The sequence below is a fragment of the Vigna unguiculata genome, chromosome 9 (genome assembly GCF_004118075.2).
Source record: "Vigna unguiculata cultivar IT97K-499-35 chromosome 9, ASM411807v1, whole genome shotgun sequence".
Taxonomy (NCBI): domain Eukaryota; kingdom Viridiplantae; phylum Streptophyta; class Magnoliopsida; order Fabales; family Fabaceae; genus Vigna; species Vigna unguiculata.
Genome location: NC_040287.1, coordinates 13,885,379 through 13,908,110, shown reverse-complemented (window position 1 = coordinate 13,908,110; position 22,732 = coordinate 13,885,379). Strand labels below are relative to the sequence as shown.

The following is a 22,732-nucleotide window of genomic DNA, read 5'->3' as shown; positions in this document are numbered from 1 at the left end:
TTTATGTATAAATTCATGTGTGGTATTTGTTTAATAATTTTTTCTTTATCATATATGTTTTTTAATTGAAAAATTTATTTTAGTAACTTATCCTTGTATGTGTTGTGTCTTACTATAATTGTACTAACATAAACAAGTATAGGTAAAACTGTAGGAGTAAGGGATTAAAATATATTTGAAGTATTTTTTTCAACATTTGTATTTACATACATATAGTTTATGTATGATTAATTTGTATATTAAAAGGCCATATAGTTTAGTTTTGTTAGGGTGTTACCAACTTAAACAAATATTTTATTTTTCATACTTTAAAAACATTTTGTAAAGCTGAAATTCTTATAACTACGATTGTTGGAATCCATAATCAAGGACAAAAGGCTGTGAAGGAAAGAAAGAAGAAAAGTAGTGGAACCACATTAGAGAAAGAAGATAATACAAGATAATATGAAGGAGAGGGAAGAGAAATATTATTATATATTAACCACACATTAAGCCATTAACGTACATAGGTATAGATCGAACAATTTGTTCTATAACAAAAAAGGAAGTACATCAATAGAAAAACAACAAGTAGAGGAAAAAGGCTAAGTGAAAAAGAAGGGCGCCGTAGCAAGAGAAGGTAGAAAGACAAAGAAAATAGCAAGACAAGTTGGGAATAAATATTTCACATTCACAGCTTAGAGTGGAGATTTTGAAAGGATTGAGGAGGTAGAGACTTGGTAAGTATATTTGTTTCTTAGTTGTTGGACATAATGGGAAGAAGCTTGAGAAGGCCAACATTAAGCTTTTTCTCAAACTATGTGGTAATTGATCTCGATATGCTTGGTACATTGGTGGAAGACTTTATTTAAGGCTATTTGGATGGCAAAATTATTGTCGCAATAGAGAAGCACCAGACTATGGAAAGAGATCTTGAAGTCTTGGAGAAGATATGTGAGCCACTAAAGCTCAAATGTGGTGGAGGTGAGGGCACAACATTCTACTTTAGAAGAACTTCTGGAAATAATTTGCTACTTCTTCGACTTCCAAGAGACAAGGGAATTTCCAAGGTAGATGGAGAAGCCAATGATGCTTTTTCTGGTTTGTGGAGATGTAGCCCAATCTGAATCGTTATATGCTTTGAGTTGTAAACTATTGTTGTTGTGGAAAAAACACCATTCCCAAGGGAAACTTTGAGATACTGAAGAATATGATTCATTATTTGTTAATGTAGATCAATAGGATGTGAGACAAATTGACTAAGGTAGTTGACAAAGAAAGTGATGCCAGAATGTGTGTTGGTCAAATAAATGAGTCTTCCAATGAGATGACAATAGAAGGAAGAATCATGAATATTCAAAGATTAAGCAGTGCCAAGGTTTTTCGTGTGGAATGAAGGATCCATAGGAGTATATGTTGGGGCACAATTAAGTATGCCAACTTCTTGTAACCAATCAAGTGTATATTTTCTTTGGCTGAGGTGAATGCCCGTTTTGATGCATGTAACTTCGAGGCCAAGGAAGTAAGTGAGATCACCTAATATTTTGATGCAAAAGTGTTGATGCAAGAGTAGAATAATAAAGTGATTATTTTCATGTTTCAAGAACAAGGAACGATCATTAGAAGGGTACTTAGTTTGTAAAAATTTCAAAACGTTCATTAGACGGGTGTCCCAATCTTGAGTGTCAAATGTTGATGTTATTAACAATACAATTGGAAGTAGGGTTGTCATGAAATTTAACATCATCCAAGACATATGAACCAAATTTCAATCTAGCTAAACCAATCTTCCTTTTGGTCTTGGTATCCTATATGACACATTTGTCAAGGGAAAAAGTTAGATTGCATAGCAATGATAAAATCAGTAAGATTATAGATGTTACAGGTCCAAGTAGAGGGAAAAACTTTAGGAAGAGAGATAAAGTGGATGTTACAAGTAGGATTATGGTGTGACATGATTGAGCCATCTTGGTTTATTTATGCATGAGAGTTGTTGATGTTTGAGTGTTTAAAAAGACCAGCTAGAATATGATATTTTTGTGGATAGATTTTGATATCTATGGCTTCACCAAGGGTATGATCTTTTGTAACCAATGTGAAACTTGTGGCCTGGCGAATATCCATGCTTTTTATAGCAGATATCTATGGTGTGTCCTATTTGTCCATTAAAATTTTTTGGTGTTTTGTCCTTTAGATCCTTTTCTTTCTAAGTTGGGATAACCATGTTTTCGGTAGCATACTGATTTGGTATGCCTAAGTCTACCACAATATGTGCAGTTGTTCAAAGCAGTGGCATTAATTATAGGAGCCATAAAACCTGAACTAATAGAAATGGTATAGATATCTTGATTGTTGCTTCTGACATTGGCAGTGAGGTGATTGCTTGAAAGTTGTCTCTCCATCTGAACCACGAGAGAGAATATTTTGTTGATCGATGATATGGGTCCATGAGTAAGACATGAGACTTGATATTGCTAAATTGATTGTTTAGGCCACGTAAGAACTGCATGGCTTGGTCTTCTCTCTTTCTTTGGTTGATGGTGGATGAAACATTGGAAGAACACTTAGTCTTGTAAACACATGTAGGTTATAGTCTGAAGTTGTCAAACTTATCCCATATTATCCTCAATCTTGTGAAGTACTATGAGATAATAAGGTCTCTTTGACTCAAAGTAGCAGCCTTCATCTATAGATCAAAAATTTGAGAACAACTGCTTTAAGAAAAATGACTCTTTAAATCATTCTAAATGTCAAGAGCATTTTCCATCCAAATCATGCTTTAGCGGATAGAAGTGGAAACCAAATGGACCAACCAAGATGTAACCATGTTGTTGCATCTTTTCTATGAAGAAAGGTAAGATTTTTCTTGTTAGGTAGAGGAGTAGTTCCTAGAATGAATTCAATCTTGTTCTTGGTGTTTTCATTAAAAATAGGCGAGACTAGAGGGATGGTTGGGTTTTCATTAGGGTGTAAGTACAAGAAGTTGTGCATGGTTTGTTCCTCGACCATCCTGAAAAGAAGAAAAAGAAAGACAAAAGCTAAGCAAGAAAAGGAATGAGAGTGAGAGTAGCGCAATAGAGCTCTTAAAAAATGAGTTCTATATAGGAAAGAGTTGTATAGGAAAGAAAGAAGAAAATTAGTAAGCCACAATAGAGAAAGAAGATAATACAATATAATGTGAAGGAAAAGGGAAGAGAAATATTGTTGGCACAAGCAAGCTTGAAGCAAAGAATTGATAAAGCTTTGTGCATGAAGATTATAAGTGTTTGATGAAGATTGATGAAGATCCACTTGAAGATTAAGTTTTAGTGTGTTAAATCTAAAAATAGAATGTTAAATGTAATGTTTTGTTGTTATATCATGTTGGTAGGTTATATGACATAGGTTAGATGTCTTGTGTGCCTTAGTGTGTCTCTTTTAATCTGTTAAAATGGGTTTTAATAGGTTAAAATGCTTGTAGTATATAATTTCTGGTATGAATGCATTCAGTCAATTAAATTATTTTTCAATCGACTGATTTCACTTAACTTAAGTGAAATTAGTTGGCTGTACAGAAAATTATATCGACTGTTTTCACTTAAACAAAACTATATATGTTGTGTTTTCGAGAGCAAAGGTGCGAATATGAGTTTTTGAGCACGAAACTATCATTCTTCTCAAGAAAACTCTCTCTCTGCAATACACAAATTCAACTCGTGGTTTGAAGATCTTGGTTGATCTTGGAGGCATTTTAGCTTGTAAGTAGTTTGAAGAACACATGTATGGTTGGCTAGGGATAACCACCATCAAGTTTGGAAGTTCTTGTGCCTCTGGTTGGTTTGCCTGATGTGATTTCAGGTCTGTAAGTGTGATTCTTGCAGGGTGTGTGTCTAGATTTTTGTGTGAGTCAAAAATCTTATGTGTTTCTTTGTTCAAAAGTGTAATCTTGGTGTGTGATTTGTAAAACTTTTGAATATAGTGGAACTAGGCTCAAGTTGTCCTGGTAAACTGAATGTAGCTCTATGATTGAGTGAATCAGTATAAAAACAACTGTGCAATTCTCTCTCTCATCTCACTCACTTTGAATCTCTTTAAAAACTCAAGAAAATCAAGCAATTCGTTCTTTGGTGTGATTTAATGCGTTCTTGTGTAATATGAGGTTGTATACTTGTTAAAAATATTGATTGGAACAAGTCTTGTATGTAAAAAATTGTTGTTTGAGTTGAATTTGCTAATTCTGCATTCTACATAAATCTCCAGTATTTTAGCCAACTGATTTGTCTTTTTAATCAATTGTTTCATAGCTAAAGAACAAATTAGTCTGCTATTTTATTGTTTTAATTGATTGAAAGTGTAATGGTTTGTTGCTTTTACATCCTAACTTTCCAGTCTATTTGATTCAATTGAAAAGAGGTTTAAGCTTTCCAAAAAATTTTACAAAACCAATTCAAACCCTCCCCCTTCTTGACTTAAATCACCATTTCAAAACTAACATATTATTATTAACCACACATTAAGCCACTAATACAAGGGTATATATAGAACATTTTGTTTTATAGCAAAAAAAAAAAGGAAGTACATCAACAGAAAAGCAGAAAAGCAGAAAAGCAACAAATAGAGGAGAAAGGCTAAGCGAAAAAAGAGAGGCATCACAACGAGAAAAGGCAAAAAGACAAAGAAGAGAACATGATCGACAACTTTATCATTTCTATATCGTTAACTCAAATTCAATTTTCTTTTCTTTTCAAATATTTTAGCGGAAAGAAAACTTAACTTGCAACTTATTTTCCTTTTCTTTTAGCTCAATTTAAATAATTAAACATTTTGTTCATTCTATTTTTATCTCTTTATTTCTTTATATTTTACTTATTATCTTCTAACATAAATGGTATGTGGTTGACTTTCCAAAATATTTCCATTTTTTCATTTGAAAATATTTAAACTATTTACCTTTTTGTTTATTGGGAAATTGTTCAAATCATTTTTTCACATTGTACTAGCGAATTTTTAATGTTTATATTATATTTTAAATTAATTATTCACATATATTGACATATTTAATGATTTAAAATATATTTTTATATGTTTAAAAACAAACAAAGAAATACTTAATATATAAGAAGTGATATTTTTATATCTATTCTTTTTATTTATTCAAACCTCCTTATGTTAAAAGTAAATATTTATACACAGTACCATCTTCCTCTAAACTTTTGACAAGAGTTTCCCATCTAATAATATCACACATTTGGTTAGAAATAAAATTAAGAAAATAATCTACATGTGAAATTCGTGAGAAAGATTTTACAATAAAAAATAGTTCTAAAACAATAAGAGATCCGAGTGTTATGACATTATTCATAATTTCTTTCAAAAGAATATAAAGAAAATTTAAATGTAATTTTCAATAAAATATTCTTAACTGTTTATGTACTATTATTGTAACTTTAGTAAACCGGTATCTTAACTTATTTTAGAATATTATTTATTTTGTCATTATAAATATTGAAAACCAGTGATGGTAAAGACCCTCCAATAATGTAATTAGTTGAATAATTTCATGATGATTTCCATCACATAAATCTTAATCATGAGAATCAATCATACGTCATTTCTTGTCTCTCCTTTATAATGAATAATACACATGAATTTTATAACATCCAAAACCTATAATTTGGATGTCTTAATTACATTATTTTTGTAAAATAATATTTTTATATATTTCTATTATATTTTATAAGCATAAAATATTAAACTCTTAATTAAAAGAATTAAAAAATTAAAAAAAAAGGAAAAAGATAAGTCTTCATAACCTGAAGGACTCGTACTTTTTTTTTACAAACAAACAATTTCAATTGAGGACTAAATTGTAAATTAAAGTTTAAATGGAAAGAAGAGAAAAAAGAACTGTAAATGGGTGAAGAGTATTCATTTTCTAGAAGTTAATTTGATGATGTCTGTGACAAAGATAACACAATTATACATAAAGAGATAATCAGGTTGCATGAAGTTCTTTCTAGTATGGTGTTAGATAGGAATCCAATGTTCATTTCTAGATTCTGACAGACCCTATAAGATGCTTTGAGTAGCAAGTTGATGATGAGTTTTACTTATCATCCTAAAAAAAGATGGACAATCTAAGAGAACGATTCAGTCATTAGAGACATGCTTAGAACATGTGTGTTGGATCACCTTGGAGGTTGGGATGATGTGTTGCCTTTGGTGGAGTTCACATAACTACCAGGTAAGTATTAATATGACACCCTACGAGACTTTGTATGGCAGGAGATGTAGAACCACTTTGTCCTGGTACCAAGATGGAGAGATAGGAGTCTGAGTTGTTCCAGTATATCACAAAAAAGGTGAAGAGGATACATGAAAGGATGAAGGCTTCGTAGAGTCAACGAAAATCTTATGATAATCAAAGAAGAAGGCATTTTTGCTAGTTTTGATTATTTTAATTGTTGATATTATTGATTTTCCAAAGACTGTAGTTATACTTTTGGATAATTGTAATAACATTTTATTAGATTATTGATTATCTGTCTTGATTATTAATTCTGTGATATATTATTTTTGTAGTATTATTCTATTAAAATTGGATGTTACACATAACTTTCATCTAAAATCCCTTCATTCCTTATCATCTTTCCCTTAATTCAAACAACCTCACCTCGATCTCGTTTTTCCCTCAAATCCACTCCCCTAAATCCATCTTCAAATCCAAACTCACCCTAATTATGTGTTTGCCTAGGGTGAAATATTGTTTATGTAGAAAAATTTACAAGTGTTGAGCTTGTTTGTTTTGAGAGAAGTGTAGAAAAATGGGAGTGGAAATTTACAAGTAACCTTATCCTCTTTCACCCGCAAATGTGAGGAGATCACAAAGGAAATCCACGTCACATTTATGGTCTTACTTATATATTATTATTATTATTTAACCTATTCATGAATTTACTTTTTCACTTTTAGAGCCTCATGCATGTAGGGTTGATTTCCTAAAGTTTGAATGAATGAGAAAGTAATTAAGGGGGAAGAATCGATCTGGTGAAGGATAAGTGATTTGTCTCCTTTTGAATGGATAAAATCTATTCTTGTAGACATGGAAGGTTATTCTCACACTTTTTTAGCCTACCAATTACCATTTCATTTTATTTTATTTTATTGCTTCTGTAGTTTGTAATTGAAGTTTTTTGTTATGATGATACTTTCAATAATAATAATAAAATTTTCATTTTAATATAATCAATACTAATTATATTTTATTTTAAATTATTTTTATGATTAAGGGCAAAATACTAATATTTTATTTTTATCAATTAAAATATATTTTTTAATCTATCAAACTTATCACATCCCTTAGTAACTTTCATCTAAAATTTTTTCATTTCTTACCATCTTTTTCTTATTCCAAACAACTTCACATTCACCTCCTTTACTTCCCAAATCCACTTGAATCCGTTCCTCCAAATCCAAACACACCTTAAATCTGATCCTCCAAATCCAAACAAACCCTAAGTGTAAATTTTAGTTAAAGAAAGTAAAACTTGTGACACATAATTTTTTCAAAGAAGAAGATGCAATGAACTCAACTAAAATAAAAGTAGTTATACAAGGAAAGGTCTTGTAATACCTTAAATCCGTAATATTTTTTTTATTCAACTTAATAATGTGAATGATTCATTAAAAAACTTTCTAAAAATATTCATGTATTTAACTCCAACTCACTGTGTATAAGAAAGATCATATGAATAAAAAAAATATGAAAATATTTTTTCTAAGAAGAAAAAATTAATTACTTTTCTATGTTAGCATTATCCAATCCTACCCCCACACTTTGTTTTTTAGGTTTTGCAAGCGTATTTAATTTTTTATACTTCATCATCTCAAATTTTTCCTTAACTTTCAACATACTAAATCCTAGCACGCATATTGTAGTTATTGTCTCCTTGTCAAAGTTATGCTTTATTGTAATCCGTCCTTATAATTTTCACAATGATACTTGTTTATGTCCTTAAAAAGTAATTCTTACCTTTAGTATTTTTTTTTGATGTGATTGGTCATGAAATTTCAAAGAACATTTTATTTGTTTTGTTGAAATCCTCTTCCCCTAACTTTTATTTTTTTCTTGGTCTTGTTTAGCTTATATCGCAACCGAAATCACAACGAGACGATGAACCAAAAATAAAATTTGTAAAAACAGAGTTTGGAGTTGTCACCATAGTTTATTCTGGAAAACTACAAAAAAAAAAACTAAAAAGATAAGACAAGGTATGCTAAAAAACCAGATTTTTGGTTCAGAATTCGGTTACACATGAGGAAAATATTTGCACCCCACAAAATTTTTCCTATGACGGTACCTTTAATTAAATGTAAAAAAGTTATGTGGTTTTTTCAAAATATTTATTTTCCCCGAAAATAAATGAATTTACAAAAGAAACCAAAATATGTTTTTAGCTTTTTGGGCTCGACGAGGATTAATCCTCGCTCCTACGTATTTCCATGTGAATGAAGAATCAGGGTTACACAGTTCTTTATGAAAAACTATTTGAGAAACTTTTTGATTTGATTTTTTATAATTTTGAAAACCTTTTTTATATTTGTTTTTGGAAATTTGAATTTTTTGGAAATAGTTGTCATGTGTCGCGAACGGCCAGACAGACACAAAAATTAAACAAAAAAAACTATCTTTTTTTATCTTTAGTTCTTTATATTTTTTTATTTTTTAGAAAAATAAATTTTAAAAATTGGTGTCACGCAGCGCAAGCGGCCAAACAGACACTAAAAGAGATGAAAAAAATATTTGTTTATGATTAAAAAATATATAATGAAAAATGAAAAAAATAAATCAAAAGAATTAGAAATTGACAATGACGTACCTTTAAAACTTTTCGATATATGTTCTATTCTATATCAATCTCACCCTCTCCTTTTCCCAAAAAGGTAAAAAAGAGGTGTGTCTATGTGGGTGGTAATGGTAGAGAAGAGGAAATGTAGCGAATATTTTCTTTCGATTTTCTACCTCCTTCAATATGTATTTTTTTTTTTATAGAGAGATAAAAAATGAGGTGTGTATGTGGAAGTGGTGATGGGAAAGAATTAGAGAAGTTTAGAGAATATTTTTTTTTCCGATCCTTTTTCATGTGACTAACTGTCTATTTATATCCAAAAATTATTGCAATATCAATGCAATCCTAGCCTTAATGTAATGAACAATACAAGGAATAAATTGGTCATAATATCAACACATTATGGGTATCAAAATCGCAATAAATCAGAGCACAAAATCGATCATGATAAGTAATATTAATTCTAACCATTAACAAATCAGAACACAAAATCAAACCCAATTAGTAATATTGATTATAACCATTTGAAGAAATATTTCTTCTAATTATCAGAACCATATCACTAATTTCTCTTTTAGGAACAAAGGGTAGAAAGTATGTTGAGTTGTTGGGCTCCTGAGGAATGCGATCATTAATAACAAAATGGATTCTTCCTTTTTATTTTCTTTTTTCTAAAATTAAAGTTTAAAAATCTTTGAAGAAAATTTTGTTCCACCTTATTTTTTACCACTAACTAAAAACATTTTTTTTTTAAATAAATTTATTTGTCTGCATGAAATTGGATGTTGAGAGCTTGCTTTCAATTGTTGCATTAGTTACATTTGACATGCAACCTATGACAAGTTATAGAATGAAGGCACAACTAAAAAATGAAAGACTTTATCGAAAAAATTGATTTACTTAAGTTGCCTTCTTTGAGTTTTTGTGATAATGATCGTTATATTTCTAAATCTATTAGAAGTCTTGCAAGTATTATAAGAGAAGCAATACAAAATATAAAAATAAAAACAATTAATTAATATTTTAACAAAGAGAAAGGAAGATATCAAATCCATATTCACACCTATAGATTGATTATTAATGTAAAAATGATGTTAATTAATAATTATTGTGAAGCCTGCTTTCAAATATATTGACTTGCTAGCTAATCGTAAGACAAAGGCACCTCATAGTTATAGTGAGATTTGTTGATGTTGCGCCTCAAATATGCAACGTTTGTGTCATATAATGTCTTAATCAATTGTGCGATTAATATATTATAATAATTCGATTATGATATAGTTTAGAAGTATTTCTTCAAACGTGGAATTATAATCGTTTGACTTCTAGAATTTTGCAAATTAAAGAACTGGTGTTTATCTTTGATAGACATATGGCATCTAACCATTGTTTTGAAAGCATAATTGAATGAACTTAAAACATAATTCTAATTTATTCTTTAATTCCTTGTTCTATGTTGCTTTAATATATAAACATGCATATAGTGGGCATGAAATCTTGATATGCCACATCCTCATTTCCCTCTCAAATATGTTCCAATTAATTAACCCTTCTACTAATTAACTACAACATTTTTCCTTACCAACTTCCTTTACATGACATAATTTTATATTATGACGCAATAATCCTAGAATTAATCAAAGTGAAGTTGGAAAAGTTGTTAAAAATTATGACAAAGTTAGATACTTGATCCCTCTTTCTTTCTTTCTTTATTTATATATATATATATATATATATATATATATATATATATATATATATATATATATATATATACACACACACACACGGAGCTTTAAAACAAAAGGCATACTGAAATAAACAATATTACCTCTTCAAATATGTAAATGAAACTAATGAGTTAGTGAAAACTAAACATTAAGAAACAAAATGGTAAAAAAGCACAACTTAAATTTAATTGAAAAAAAAAGAAAATAAGAAAAACAACACAAGATTAATTATAAACAAAATTTGTATTGTGATGTGAATTAATTGTGAGAAAACATTTTTACTCATTGCATACAACAACTAAGAGGTAATTAAAGTTCAACACACGTGGTAAAAGTAAAATTATAACATAATGATAAAATTATGCATTTTTTAAGTCTTTTTGGCTGTGTTGCAAGTGTAAGGTATCCATTGATTTTATTAATATCTAATATCTATTAAATAAAATTCTAACTCACTTTTAGTACAATATTGTAAATTCAACATTGATTAAGAAATTACCTAAAAATATGATTATAAATATATTTGAATGGACGCTTTATTGATATATAATTATAGGTTATTATATAGTCATTTTGAAAATATTATAATTATTTTTATTTTTTAATGATAAAAAAATTAGTTATTTAGATTAATTACATTATATATGAGATAATAAACTTAACATGATTATTGAACTAAGATGGAAGAAGTACTAGATGTATAATATAAAAAATATATATATCAATGGAGATATCTTATGGTGTATAATGAATGGTATGATAGGAAAATAATTATAAAATGTAATAATATAACTTACTTTAAAAATTAAAGCGTAATTGAATGATCCCTCACTTAGTTGATATATATTTCTTTTTTTGGGTGAAATGGCTATGAAAAGGTAATGCAATTATATATGAAATGTGTTACTGGCAACAGCCCAATAAGTAAGAGGTCAGAACTGCTCCTGCTGCTGCTCCAGGCCCACCAAATTCAGAAACAGAAAATGGGTTCCAGCCAAATTAGGATCTCCCCAAAGATAAAAGGCCATGTTTGGGACCACTGTTATGGGCCACATCTCAGAAGATTCTTTTCACGCCCCACACTTCTCAGTCTTCCACCAATATATGCCTTTTCGCTAAGGGACAAGTGATGCTTCAATCAATTTTTCATAATAGTACTACTTCAACAAACTTCTCCTTTCCACTAATTCTCTCAATTACAATTCCACCCACACATCCATTGATTACCAACCATAACACTGTCAAATCTTAACTAATAATTAGTTATTTAGCCAAAATAATAATTTGAATGTTTAATTCTTATATTTTGAGAATGTTTTATTGAGGTTTGTTTTTTTTTATGTTCGGTTGTATAACTTTTTGTTAGAAATTCAAGTGTGAGTTTATTTAAATCTCACGTTGCATAAAAATTATAAAGTTAAACATCATATAATGTAGAAGACTCATAAACCAATGACCTTAAGATTTTGGGTTAGAAGCGGTGGCCAGCCCGACCCGTTTTGGCCCAGTCCGTATATGGCCCGTCAAACAACCTGCCAAACAAAAACAGGCCAATAATCATAACTCGTCCCGTATAGGATGGACTAACGAGTCGAGCTTGGCTAGTCTGTCCAATTTTTTTTCTTTTTTTTTTAATTTTTTAAAAGTTTTTTAATTTGTTTTCAAATTTTTCAGATTTTTTATTTTTAAATTTGTTTATATGTACATATAAATTATTATTAAAGTCATATTTAATCAAATGAAATGTTTTTTACACTTTTGACCAAAAAATTATTAGGAATCCAAGTGTCCCCTATATTAAATGGGCTTAAGTATCAATGTTATTCTATCACTATAGTGAATCTTCCTTCTCAAAAGACCCATCAATTTTCCAAAATAAAGGCATTATTTGGTGTACCCAATTAAACATATAAACATATGGAAACTACTAGAACAATAGGATCAAATTGGAACATTTTAATTGATATACTTTTAAGTATTAATACTTATGTTATTGAATATATTTTTAATCTAATAGTAAATTCTTATTTCTTAAATTAGTATTGAGATCAATATTAAGTTTGATTTTTCAATGTGACAATCATACAAAACAATGAAAGTTTTAGGACTTTCATGATCTTGACTGTAAGTTATATCAATTCTATAATAAATAAAATGTTACATTACATTTGAATAATGATGTTTAATTATTAAACTTTTAACTAATAATATTCAAATAATAATATTTACGCTCTTAAACTATTAACTATTAGTATCTATTTCCTGATTATTAATTACAAATTTTAATCTATGACCATAGATCTTTCAAATAAAAATTGAATTATTCATACCCTCATTTAGTGATGAAGCTCTTTGCGTCAAAATGGAGAAGAGGAGCTCCATGGATGGCAGCGGATGCATCTAGATGAAGGAGATGGAGACAAGCTTGAAGGCTCTTGTAGCTATGGAGTAATATGGTGAAGATGAAGTCTAGGAAAAAAGACTATCTTAAGGAAGGGGGCTAGAGGAGCTAAGGTAGGAAGCTAATGTAGCATTTGACTCTTGAGGTAATAGTGTGGACTGCTCTAAACATCAAGTCTATTACCAAGCAAAAGTAACCCAATACAAGTGGAAGGAGGCCCAATTTATAGTAGGATGGCCGACCTTAATGGAATGCATATACAAAACCAAATGAAATGGAAATGTAGGTTGGAGAGAAAGCTTAATCTATGGTCGTGTGATGCAAAGGAGTGAGGGATCAAGAGCCATGTGGCAAGTCATACTCTCCATGCTTGCACCATGAGGAAAAGACGCGCTCGAAGCTTGCCTCTCAAGTAACTCTCGACCAAGCTTCTAATTGAGCTTGAATTAGCCCAATTTGAAGGTTAAACAACAATGTAGTTTGACATTTTATTCTACAAAGCATGATGTAACATCTCAAAATTTATGCCACAATGTTTTCAGTATGAAAAAAAAATGGTTAAATAGTTATAATAATTTTTTTTCCAATCATAAATATATATATATATATATATATAAAATTGTACGTATATATATATATATATATGTACGTAATATTTAAACATATATATATATATATATTATGTAATATCATAATATTATAAATGTTATATATATATATATTATTTAATATCATAATATTATAAATGTTATAAATAAGAATATATGTACGTAACATATGTACGTAATATATTTGATTATGAATACGTAATCTTCAAACGTGTATATATATATATATATATATATATTTCTTACGGGACCAAAGGTTGTAATTCACAAATCATTTGAGGACTTCGGACGGCTGATCTCAGTTGTTCTTCTGTTGCTTCAAAGGGATTCCAGGGGCGGAGCAGGGGACCTGCAAAAGACACTCCGATGCCTAAGTCAACACTGGTGATGTCAGAGTATCAGAATAATTTAATGCGTAATCAATGCATGGAACAGTGTGCTATTTATACATTTTTACCTGTGGGTCCTACCTGGAATGGGCTTTTCTGGCCCAACATTCCCCTTTTTGGCTATTCTTGGATCCAGTGTTTAGAAGGGAAATTACTAAGGGATCCTTCAGGGGTTGACGGTATTTGGTACTTGGTCATGAGGATCTCTGTGGATGGGTGGTTTCATGTTGTTGGCCGGAATGGTTACGTTACAAATCTGGGCTGTCTCGTGGAAGGGTACTTGCAATGTGGGGTAGGCGGTCAGTAACGCGGGGTAGGCGGCCACCAGGGTGCCGCCAAGGACCACGTAGTTTGTGAGATTGCCTTCTATGAGTATGCGGTCCCCGATCTTGCTGAGGGTCGTGCTCCTTAGGGAGGGTGTTTGGTGTGACGTATGCGACTGGTGGGACCTGGGTCGAATAAGCGGCTGAGACTTTGCTGGGGGCCGCATACCAGGGGTTGGGATCTATCATAGCGGACGGTGATGTGGGTGGTTATCAGCCTTGTTGGGTGCTTTATGAACCCGGGGGGGGGGGGGGGGCTCTGTTAAGATAAGCGGTTGGCGGGTGTGTCTGGTGTCGCTTACCTAGGTATGGTTGGGACATCAGTCTCCCAGTCTTGAGGAGATAGCGACGTAAAGACTTATCGGGGTTGTCTTTATTTGCAATTTTCATTTGCGGGTTAAGGTCGCGTACCCTATGTGTATACCAGCCTCCCAGTCTTGAGGAAACGAAGTGATGTAAAAACTTATTGGATGGCGGTGCGGGGTGCTTGTTGTGGATGGGCCGCTATGTATGTGCTGGCTTTGGTGAATTTTAAGGTTAAGTATGAGTTCGTAGGTGGCTGTCAGAAGGTGCTACTGGGGTGTCAGGATGCATTGAATTGATGTGACGTTTGGGTTGCACTGTTCTGCGTCAGGGTGCGTTTTTCGAAGGGGTTTGGGCCTTGGGCTTGCACTGTTTCGCGTGGGATGTGAAAGGGTGCAAGGTTGGTATTTAAGGCTCGTGGTTGGTGGTTGGTTCATACTTGCGTTGTGTGCCTTGAATTCGCTAAGAGAGATAGCGACTAGGGATTAAGGATATTCGTGTGCAGTGACCGTGTTGTTTCTTGTGAAGGTATGTCGTCCTCTTCTCATGGTTCTAATTCCGGGGAGTCTGACGCGAGTTGTGGAGAATTAAGGTTGGAGTTTACCAATAGTTCGTCTGAGTCGCTGCGCGTTGTGGTGGAAAGGGAAGTGCGTAAGGATCCGCCTGGTGAGCACGCCGAGTCCTTATGGCCGAAGCGGGACGGGTACGGTTGGGTGGCCGAAGGTCTGAGGAATTGTTATTCGAAGTATAGGTGGTCTCGGCTGCTTAGATCTTGGTTGAATAACATATATCTTTTGAGAGGGGTTTTGATCTGGACACGATGAGGGTGGAGCGGGTGAGTGCCGTGGAGTGTGTATGTCATGGCAGAGAGGGGCGACTGCTGACTTCTTTTACGTGTACTCATGCATTTTTGTGAAGTTGCACGTTCAGCTTCCGTTTGAAAACTTCACGATGGGTGTCCTCAGGTTATTGAACGTGGCGCCTACCCAGTTGCATCTGAATAACTGGGGTAGTTTGCAAGCGTTCAGATTGCTGTATAGGGCACTTTTGTTGGAGCCGACTGCCAAGAGCTTTTTGTACTTTTATGTGACGAGGCTGAGGGATCCGTGTAGTTGGGTGTCACTTGTGGGTAGACCGAAGAGTTGCGTGTTGGATGGGTTCAAGGAATCTTTCAAGAATTTTAAAGATGGGTTCTTCCGTGTGAGTATGGAGGCGGGGAATCAGCCGTGGTATTTGGATGAGGGGGGTGCGGCGAGGTTCCCGTTGTATTGGACAAATTCGCCCACCAAGTGGGAGTTGATGTCTAAGGATACGTTGGATGTAGCAAGTAGGCGGGTTGTAGAAGCTTTGGAGAGATTGCCGCCTAGGGCCCCTGGGAAGTGGATAGTTTGTTGCTATTTGACTGATGATCCGGGGCGGGATGTTTGTGGTATGTTTTCTTGTAGCTGTACGGGTTCGCGTGTTGGACTAATCTGAATGTGTTGCTTTTTTGCAGGTTGGATGGCTCATTATGCTAAGAAAGTGGGGGCTTCAGAAGATCTGTTTGCTAAAATCAGGGATCAGCTGGCGGCTTCTTCGAAGGGGGAGGGTTCTTCAAAGGCGCCCGCTTTGGATGGTCCCGTGGTGGAGATGGTTCGTCCTGCTGCGAAAAGGCTGGCTGTGTCGAAGCTGAAGGGGGTTGGAAAGGATAGGAAAAGGTTGAGGGCTCTTGCCAAGACTGGGGGAGTTGCGCCTGGTGGATCTAACAACCCGGACTTGGGTGGTTTTGAGAAGGCAAAGGTTCAGATGAGGAAGGGGGTGGAGATTAAGTTGACAGATCCGAAGGTTCAATTGTTGAGGCCGCCGATCCTGGATTGATTATGAGGGCCTGAAATGAGTATATGTCACGTGGACTTGTATTGGGGCACCGATTGTCGGCGATGATGCAGGAAGAGATCGCTGCTGGTGACAGGAAGAAACTGGCTGATGAGCTGGCTACGTTGAAGGTGCAGGTAGAGCGTGATCAGCGCAACTGGGATGACGAGAAGAAAAAGTTGGAGGCCGAAGTGAAGAAGTTGAAGGTTGGGGTGTTGGTTGCGGAGAAGAAATTGAAGTTAAAGCAAGTGGAGGTGGGCGAGTTGCAGGCGAGGAGGAAAGCAGAGTCTGAGGAGGCAGCTGATGAGATTAGCGGTTTATAGCAGGCTGTGTACACGGAATATGTGAAGGGTTTTGAGAAGGCATTGAGGCAGGCTGAGTTTTTGTATAAAGAGGTCTTTGTCACTGACTGCCGCTTCAACATGAATTTGGATATCTATGATAATAAGATGTTGGACGTGGCGGAGATTAGCAAGTTGAAAGTGCTGGTCGAGGAGGGGGAGGCCGCAAGGGATGAGGAGGGGACTTTGGTGACGACTCCAATGAACGTTGGTGATGACCGTGTATCTAACGAGGAAGGTGTGGAGGAAGAGGCCGAGGCCGAGGCTGTTGATGGGGAGAACGACGTAGCTGAGGAGTAGGTAGTTAGCGTAGTTTCTTTGGGGCGAGGACGCTGAGATCTTTATGTTTAATGTTTGTAATGTGGTTGTGGGAGTTTGTGGTCAAGAGAACCTTTATTTTGATTTGTTGTTGACTGGGTACTTTTTTGTTGTGTAAATTCGAGAGGGTCGTTATGTATTAGCTTGTATGGTGGTAACTTGATTTGGAAATGAATATTAAAAGCTTGTTTGTTCATATTTGCTTTCATTCGTTATATCGCGATATTTTTTTCTCAGTTGAGGTTTATTCATTCGCGTATGCGTGTGGTTGGTTTCAACGTGCCGTGATTTGTTTAATTGTGTTGTGTGATGTGCCTAAGTTAACATATCTCGTTTTGGTGTTGTTATACGGTTTCTTGTAGTGTATTGTCATTCAGCGTTTTTAGAGTAGTGGTTGAGGATACTTATTTTGGTTTCACCAGCGACACTTAGAGTAATGGCTGGGAATGTAGATTTTAGTTTCGACTAGCGACACTTAGGTTAGTGGCTAGGAATTTAATTGATTTCGACCAGCGGCACTTAGAGTAGTGGCTGGGAGTGTTAGTCTTAATTTTGACCAGCGGCACTTAGAGTAGTGGCTGGGAGTGTTAGTCTTAATTTCGACCAGCGGCTCTTAGAGTAGTGGCTGGGTGGGAGTTGCGATAGACGAGATTTTGAGTAATGGATTCCTTGTAATATATTGGTGGGTGGATGCCTCATTAAAACCTTCCTGGCCAAAACCCTCCTTAGGGAAAAAATGCCAGGGTAGGAAAGAGTACATCCATTTACAAGTAATGTTTAGCTAAAATAAAATTTTAGATGGGAAATGTTCCAAGTGTTGGGCAGCGACTCCCCAGAAAGCTTCTCCAGACGATATGCTCCCTTGCTGACGTCTTTTAGTATACGGAATGGGCCCTCCCAGTTTGGTGAAAATTTGCCTTCGTGTTTCCGTGCTTTACTGGCCATCCTTCAGACTAGGTCTCCCTTGTGGAGAGAGCGCGGCTTGAGCTTGGAGTTGTATCTTCTGGCGGCTCTTAGTTTGGTCGCAAGGTCTTGGATGCGTGCTTTTTCTCGTGCTTCGTATAGGAGGTCGAGATGGGTATTCATGTAGTCGTCGTTTGATTGTGGGTTGTGGTGCCGCTGACGTAGGGATGGTTGTCTGATTTCTACGGGAATCACGACATCGGTTCCGTAGACAAGGGTGTATGGTGCATCGTGGGTTGACGATTGGGGCGTGCATCTATATGCCCAAAATATTTCGAGAAGCTCGTTTGGCCATTTCCCCTTTGCTCCGTCTAGTCGTTTCTTGAGTTGGTCGAGGAGGACTTTGTTTGCAGCTTCTGCTTGACCGTTTGTTTGCGGGTGCTCGACGGAACTGGTGATGTGCGTGATTTTCAAGTTGCGGTAGAATTCGGTGAGGCCTTTGTCTATGAACTGGCGGCCGTTGTCAGTTATGATAGTGTGAGGGATACCGTAACGACAGATGATGTTCTTCCAGACGAAGCGCTGCACTTGGTTGGCTGTTATAGTGGCAAGGGGTTCTGCCTCGATCCACTTGGAGAAGTAATCTACTACGACGAGTAGGAATTTTACTTGACCTTTTCTTGGTGCGAAGGGGCCGATTATGTCCATCCCCCATTTGGAAAATGGCCACGGTGATGACACATGGTGGAGTTCTTCTTGGGGTACGTGCGTTACGGGACCGTATTTTGACATTAAACGCATTTTCTGACGTGTGTGGTGCAATCTCCCTCCATTGTTGGCCAGAAGTATCTGGCGCGTAGTATCCTGGCAGCCATGGTTTTGGGGCCCGAGTGATAGCCACAGATCCCTTGGTGTATCTCTTGCATGACATATTCGGCTTGTTCGCGTGTGATGAACTTGAGCAAGGGTCTGCTGAAGCCTCTTCTGAACAGTTCTCCCTCAATTAAAGTATAGCGTGCCGCTTTTTGAGCCCATCCTTTGTCTTCGTTTGCTGGAGTGGTTCCTTCTTCTAGGTACTTGACAAAGGGTTCCATCCAGGTGCCGGTTGTGGTAATGCTGAGGCATTGATTATTTTGTTCGATGGAGGGTACGCTCAGGGTGTGTTGCAAAAGTGACTTGTATCGCCCCCTCTTCTTAGTGCTAGCGAGCTTGGAGAGGATAACGGCTCTAGTATTGTTACTTCTAGGGACATGTTCGATTTTGAAGGCCTCGAAGTGTTCGATGAGGGCGGTTACCGTGTGGTAGTATTGCGAGAGCATGGTGTCCTTGACCTGGTATTCGCCGTTGAGGTGTCCCATTGTGAGCTTGGAGTCTGTTTTGCAGAGTAGTTTCTTGGCACCGACGTCTCGTGCTAGATTGAGGCCAATTATTATAGCTTCGTACTCTGCTTGATTGTTGGAAGTTTTGAAATTGAAGCGGAGGTATTGTTCAACAAGGATGTCGTCGGGGCCTTCCAGTACTATTCCTGCACCGACGCCTTGAGGGTTCGAGGAGCCATCTACATGTATTGTCCACCAAGTGTCTTGGGTGGGGGGTTGGTTTTGAAGGTCGTTGGCGAAGTCTGCTAAGCATTGCGCTTTGATGGGTCCGTGTGGTTCATATCGGATATTGAACTCCGACAATTCGATGGCCCAAGAAGATAGCCGTCCTGCCAAATCTGGTTTCTGGAGGATTTTTTGTACAGGGTGGTCTGTTCTAACGATGACTGTGTAGGATTAAAAGTATGGGCGTAATCGGCGTGTTGCAGTTATCAGTGCAAGGGCTACCTTTTCAATCATATGGTATCGTGTTTCCGGGTCTTGGAAGATTCGGCTTGTGAAATATATGGGCTGTTGGGTGTTGTCTTTCTCTTGGAAGAGTGCGGAGCTAACGGCGTTCGTAGATGCCGCGATGTACATCACTAGGGGAAGGTGGAGATCTGGTTTGGTGAGAATCGAGGGGGTGGTGAGTTACTGTTTCAAAGTGTTGAAGTTTTGTTCGCAGGTCTCGTCCCAGACGAACTTGGCAGATTTCTTTAGTAGCTTGATCATTGGTTTGGTTTTGTCTGCGAACTTGGGGAGAAAGCGTGAGATGGTGGTTAATCTGCCTACTAGTCGTTGCACTTCTTTGACATTTGTTGGACTTCTCATGTCGATTATTGCTTGGCATTTTTCAGGGTTTGTCTCGATCCCGCGTTGCGTGAGCATGAAACCGAGGAATTTGCCGCCGTCGACCCCGAAGGTACATTTTTCGGGGTTGAGTTTGATGTTATACGTTCGCAGGGCCTGAAAGACTTCGGCCAAATCTGCTGAGTGCTGCTTGGGGTTGGGGGACTTGACGATGATATCGTCAACGTAAACCTCCACCGTTCTGCCGAGGAGTGGTTGAAAGACTCTATCCATCAGGTGCTGGTACGTCGAGCCAGCGTTCTTGAGGCCAAAGGGCATGACCTTATAGAAAAGGTTGGCCTCCTCTGTGATAAAAGCGGTTTTAAGCTTGTCTTCATCGGCCATGGGTATCTGATTGTAGCCGGAATAGGCATCAAGGAAACTTAGTACCCCGTGTCCTGCAGCCCCATCGACTAGTCTGTGGATGTTGGGGAGTGGGTAGGCATCCCATGGACAAGCTTTATTTAGGTCTGTGTAATCTACGCACATGCGCCATTTGCCGCTGGGTTTCTTTACTAGCACCACGTTTGCTGCTTGTCTTCTGCTTTCTCCGAGTTTCCTCTTCTTTTGGGAGACAGGTTTGGCGTTGAGGAAGACAGATAACTTGTGGGAGGCTACGTTGGGGTGTACGCCAGGGAGATCTGCTGCGGACCAGGCGAAAAGATCGGCGTTCCGTTTAAGGATTTGTTCGATGTGGTGCTCCTCTCCCTCGGGGAGGGTGGTGCCAATTTGGAGGAATCGATTCTGCTGTGCTAGGGGGAGTTGTCTTATGTCCCCAACGGGCTCGACCCTGGCTTCAGAGTTTATTCTAGGGTCGAGGTCGTCTCCTGCCAAGGCTGTTCTTGCCTGGGAGTGTTCGATGTTGTGGGTTGTCAAGGGTGGGTAGGGAAGTTTTATACTTGCTATATAGCATTCCCTGGCGGTGCGTTGATCGCCGTGTACCGTGATTATGTCGCCTTGCGGGGATGGGAATTTCATGGCGAGGTGTGGGGTGGATACGATGACTCCCAAGGCGTTGATGGATGGTCTTCCCAGAAGTATGTTGTAGGATGTGTGGGCCTCCACGACTAGGTAGCGGATGGGTATGGTCTTCGTTTGTCTACCCTCTCCAAAGGTTGTGTGGAGGTCGATGTATCCTTTTGTTGGGACTCTTTCGCCTGAGAATCCATATATGGGTTCATTATGGGGAGTGAGGTCGGCTAGGGGTATCTGTAGTTTGTTGAAAGTTTTTCAGTATAAGATATCTACAGAACTTCCTTAGTCGATGAGCACTTTCTTGATTGCGAAGTTTTCTACTTCTATGGTTATGACCATAGGGTCGTCTTGGTTGGGGTCGGTGCCTTGAAAGTCATTTTCTACTTTCTGTGTTAGGTCTCTTGATGTCGGCTCGCGCCGGGGGAGTCTGAGCGTTGCTTTGGTATCGCCTCATGTCCTCGACTCTAATAAACATGGATGCTCTTTTCCTAAGCTCCTGCATGCTTAGGGGGGGCACATTGCTAACTCATCAGCGAAGGGTCCTGGTCGGAGGGAGGTCATCATGTACATCAAAATGAGATTGGGGGTAAGGTCCTTGATTTTCATGGCGATGGCGCCAAATCTGTCGATAAAAACTCAGAGAGGTTCTCCCTCCTCCTGTCTGAGGGTGAGAAGGGCAATTGTGGTGAGGTCGTGGCGACGACTTGTGTCGAATTGGGTGGTAAAGGTGGTGGTAAGTGTGGTGAAGGAGTCAATGGTGTAGGGGGAAGGCTCATGAACCATTATAGAGCCGATCCTCTGAGGACCACTGAAAACGACTTACACAGAACGACATCGTCAGTGGAATATAACCCTACCTGGTTGGTATAAATAGATACGAACTCATCTGGATTCGTTGTGCCGTCGTACGTTACAGTGGGTGCCTTCCATTTATGGGGCAGAGGGGTTTCTGTGATCTCGTTTATGAAGGGGTGGCGGCGGTTCCTCTTCGAGGCGAAGGAGCTGTAGTTACCACCTATCGTTGGTCCGGTGGATCTGTATTCGCTTTCATCTTCGGTTGGGTTGATGTCAACTCTTGAAAGGGGAGGAGCATCGACCTTTGAGTGAGGGGGAATATCCACCCTTGATCGAGGTTGGTAGGGCTCCCTAGCGGCTTGGTCTGCTTCTATCTTTTGCCTAAGGCGGGAATTTTCCTCTCTCAACGCTTCCATCTCATCTGCGTTTCTTTTCTTGTATTCTGCAAACTCTTGCTGCATCCTGGCTTGGGCCTCCAGAATGCGGGAAATCTCTGATGTTGGTCTAGGGTCCCCAACTTCAGCAGTTGGGACCACGGGGGGACATCTATTGTCTTGCTTCTCGTGGAAACCATCTTGTCTTTCTGGGTGGTTGTTTTGGATCTGTGAAGTACTCTTCGGCCCCACGGTGGGCGCCAGATGTTCTTACGGGACCAAAGGTTGTAATTCACAAATCACTTGAGGACTTCAAACAGCTGATCTCGGCTGCTCTTCTGTTGCTTCAAAGGGATTCTAGGGGCGGAGTAGGGGACTTGCAAAAGACACTCCGATGCCTAAGT

At 37.1% G+C, this 22,732-nt stretch overlaps 1 protein-coding gene across 1 annotated transcript; it reads right to left on the bottom strand.

The window, feature by feature from the left end:
* Positions 1 to 18,768: 18,768 nt before the first annotated feature.
* On the bottom strand, positions 18,769 to 19,935 carry LOC114163480. The gene is made up of 2 exons (XM_028047790.1): positions 19,804 to 19,935; positions 18,769 to 19,701 (listed from the first exon to the last, which is right to left on the bottom strand). Exons 1-2 carry the CDS (start codon positions 19,933 to 19,935, stop codon positions 18,769 to 18,771), a joined length of 1,065 nt encoding a protein of 354 aa, XP_027903591.1.
* Between the last annotated feature and the right edge of the window lie 2,797 nt (positions 19,936 to 22,732).

What these genes read in the sequence shown, in the direction of transcription:
- LOC114163480 (XM_028047790.1), bottom strand. Translation starts at nt 19,935, where the DNA reads ATGTACATCGCGGCATCTACGAACGCCGTTAGCTCCGCACTCTTCCAA. An exon ending in GATACCATATGATTGAAAAG is followed by an intron (nt 19,702 to 19,803) that starts GTAGCCCTTGCA and finishes AAAATCCTCCAG; the next exon opens with AAACCAGATTTGGCAGGACG.